At 37.0% G+C, this 1,838-nt stretch overlaps 1 protein-coding gene across 1 annotated transcript in view; it reads right to left on the reverse strand.

The window, feature by feature from the left end:
- Positions 1 to 1,149: 1,149 nt before the first annotated feature.
- Positions 1,150 to 1,838, reverse strand: part of LOC18041795 (probable disease resistance protein At1g61310) — a 7,577-nt gene continuing 6,888 nt past the window's right edge. Inside the window, exons 3-4 of the mRNA XM_024183680.1 lie at positions 1,302 to 1,663; positions 1,150 to 1,173 (exon numbers count right to left, since the gene is read on the reverse strand). Coding sequence (XP_024039448.1) covers positions 1,150 to 1,173; positions 1,302 to 1,663 — 386 coding nt within the window. The remainder of the gene's footprint in view (positions 1,174 to 1,301; positions 1,664 to 1,838) is intronic.

Consider the following 1,838-nt stretch of genomic DNA (forward strand, 5'->3'; position numbering starts at 1 on the left):
ATTTCAGAGTGGTGGTTTGAAGTACAATATTTGAAATAAATAATTAGTGGCTGAATATCATTTGTAAACACAGAAATGATTAAAAAATTGTTGAATGTTATTTGAAAAAAAAAATCGAAATGAATACAGAAACCTTACCAATGGAGGAAAAATATTCATTAGCTTATCACACTCTTCTATCTCCAAATTCTTCAATTTCCTGAAAGACTCCGAAGCAAGCTGGTGGTGCCATATTGTTCTTAGGTTATCCATCCACACAATATATAATACCTCCAACCTAGGAAGTCGTACCTGGCAATTAAAGATTAAATAACTAATTAATCAATTAATGGCATAATCAATTGATAACTAAATTAGAGGCGGATATTAACTAAATTTGAAGACTCAAGGAAAAGACAAATCAAGTATTGTGACTAAAATTATTTTTTTAATTAAAAAAAAAAAACTTTTCATCAAAGAGAGGAGGAGGTTGCATTTCAGAATGAATAGTGTCTTCTGGTGAGCTCGTAGAGATGAATCTTAACATATTACTGCAACAACCAATCATGAGGTTTAGCAAAGAAGGGAATTCAACAACTAAATCTGAATGAATATGTCCCATATTGGCAAAACCTTTAATTCAATCAACTTTCCTTCATCTCTTTCTGACCATCCCGTGGTGTCGACTACCCCTTCCATTGACTCACAATAGCTTATCTCAAGATGTTGGAGTTGCAAAAGGCTATTAACCATAGAATATGAAAACAGATACTTTAGACGATAACACCTTTCCACAGTCACTTTTGTTAAATTTTGACGAAAGTACATTCCTTGATTATGATCGGCCCATAATTTTTTCATGTTTCTTAAGTCCCTGAGATTCAATTCCTCTAAGCTCGGAAGAATAACCTGCAAAGAAAACCCGTACATTTTTGTTCCTTCAAGTACAACCGTCTAGTATAATATTCTTTTGATGATCAAAGATTAATTGTGATAATAAATTAATCAATTAATTATTGAACAGAAAATTATCACCTTTGGAGCAGGATCATCATCAGCAATGATTTCGTTGAATCCCAAAGAAGTTGTTGGTTTGCTAATTGTTGCACCAAAGAAGTAAGATTTGAAACTTGTTTTTCTAGAGAAGTAGTACTTACCTCATTGACTCGCTTAGGTGGCGGCAGTAGATCGTTCCTAGTGTTGAACTGTTGGGAATTAGCAGCCATGTTAGCAATGAGATTTCGGGCTGCTTCTGGTGTCTTATCCACGAGTGCTCCTCCACTAGCGGCATCAATCATACTCCTATCCATAGGTAGTAGAACCTCATAAAAGTATTGAATAAGAAGTTGATCACTTATCTGATGGTGAGGGCAACTAGCACATAGCTTTTTGAATCGTTCCCAATAGTCGTAGAGCGACTCTCCATTATACTGTCGGATTCCACAAATTTCTTTTCGAATGCTGCCAGCTTTTGATGCTGGGAAATATTTCTCCAAAAATAGCTGACGCATCTCATTCCATGTAGTGACAGTACCGGAGGGAAGATAGTACAACCATTCCTTGGCTGAATCCGCCAAAGAGAATGGGAAGGCCATTAGCTTAACTTGCTCTTCAGAAACTCCGGCTGGTTTCATTGTGGAGCAGACCACATGGAACTCCTTCAAGTGGTTATTTGGATCCTCTCCTGCAAGACCATGAAAAGTAGGAAGAAGATGAATCATCCCAGATTTGAGTTCAAAGTTTACTTGAGGGTTTGGATTCTCAATGCATAAGGGTTGTTGGTCCAAGTTAGGAGCTGCCAACTCTTTAAGTGTTCGGTTGTTATTCTGAGCCATTGGTTGGGGTTCTGGGCTGCTTGG

The sequence above is a fragment of the Citrus clementina genome, unplaced genomic scaffold, assembly GCF_000493195.1.
Source record: "Citrus clementina cultivar Clemenules unplaced genomic scaffold, Citrus_clementina_v1.0 scaffold_5, whole genome shotgun sequence".
Lineage (NCBI taxonomy): Eukaryota > Viridiplantae > Streptophyta > Magnoliopsida > Sapindales > Rutaceae > Citrus > Citrus x clementina.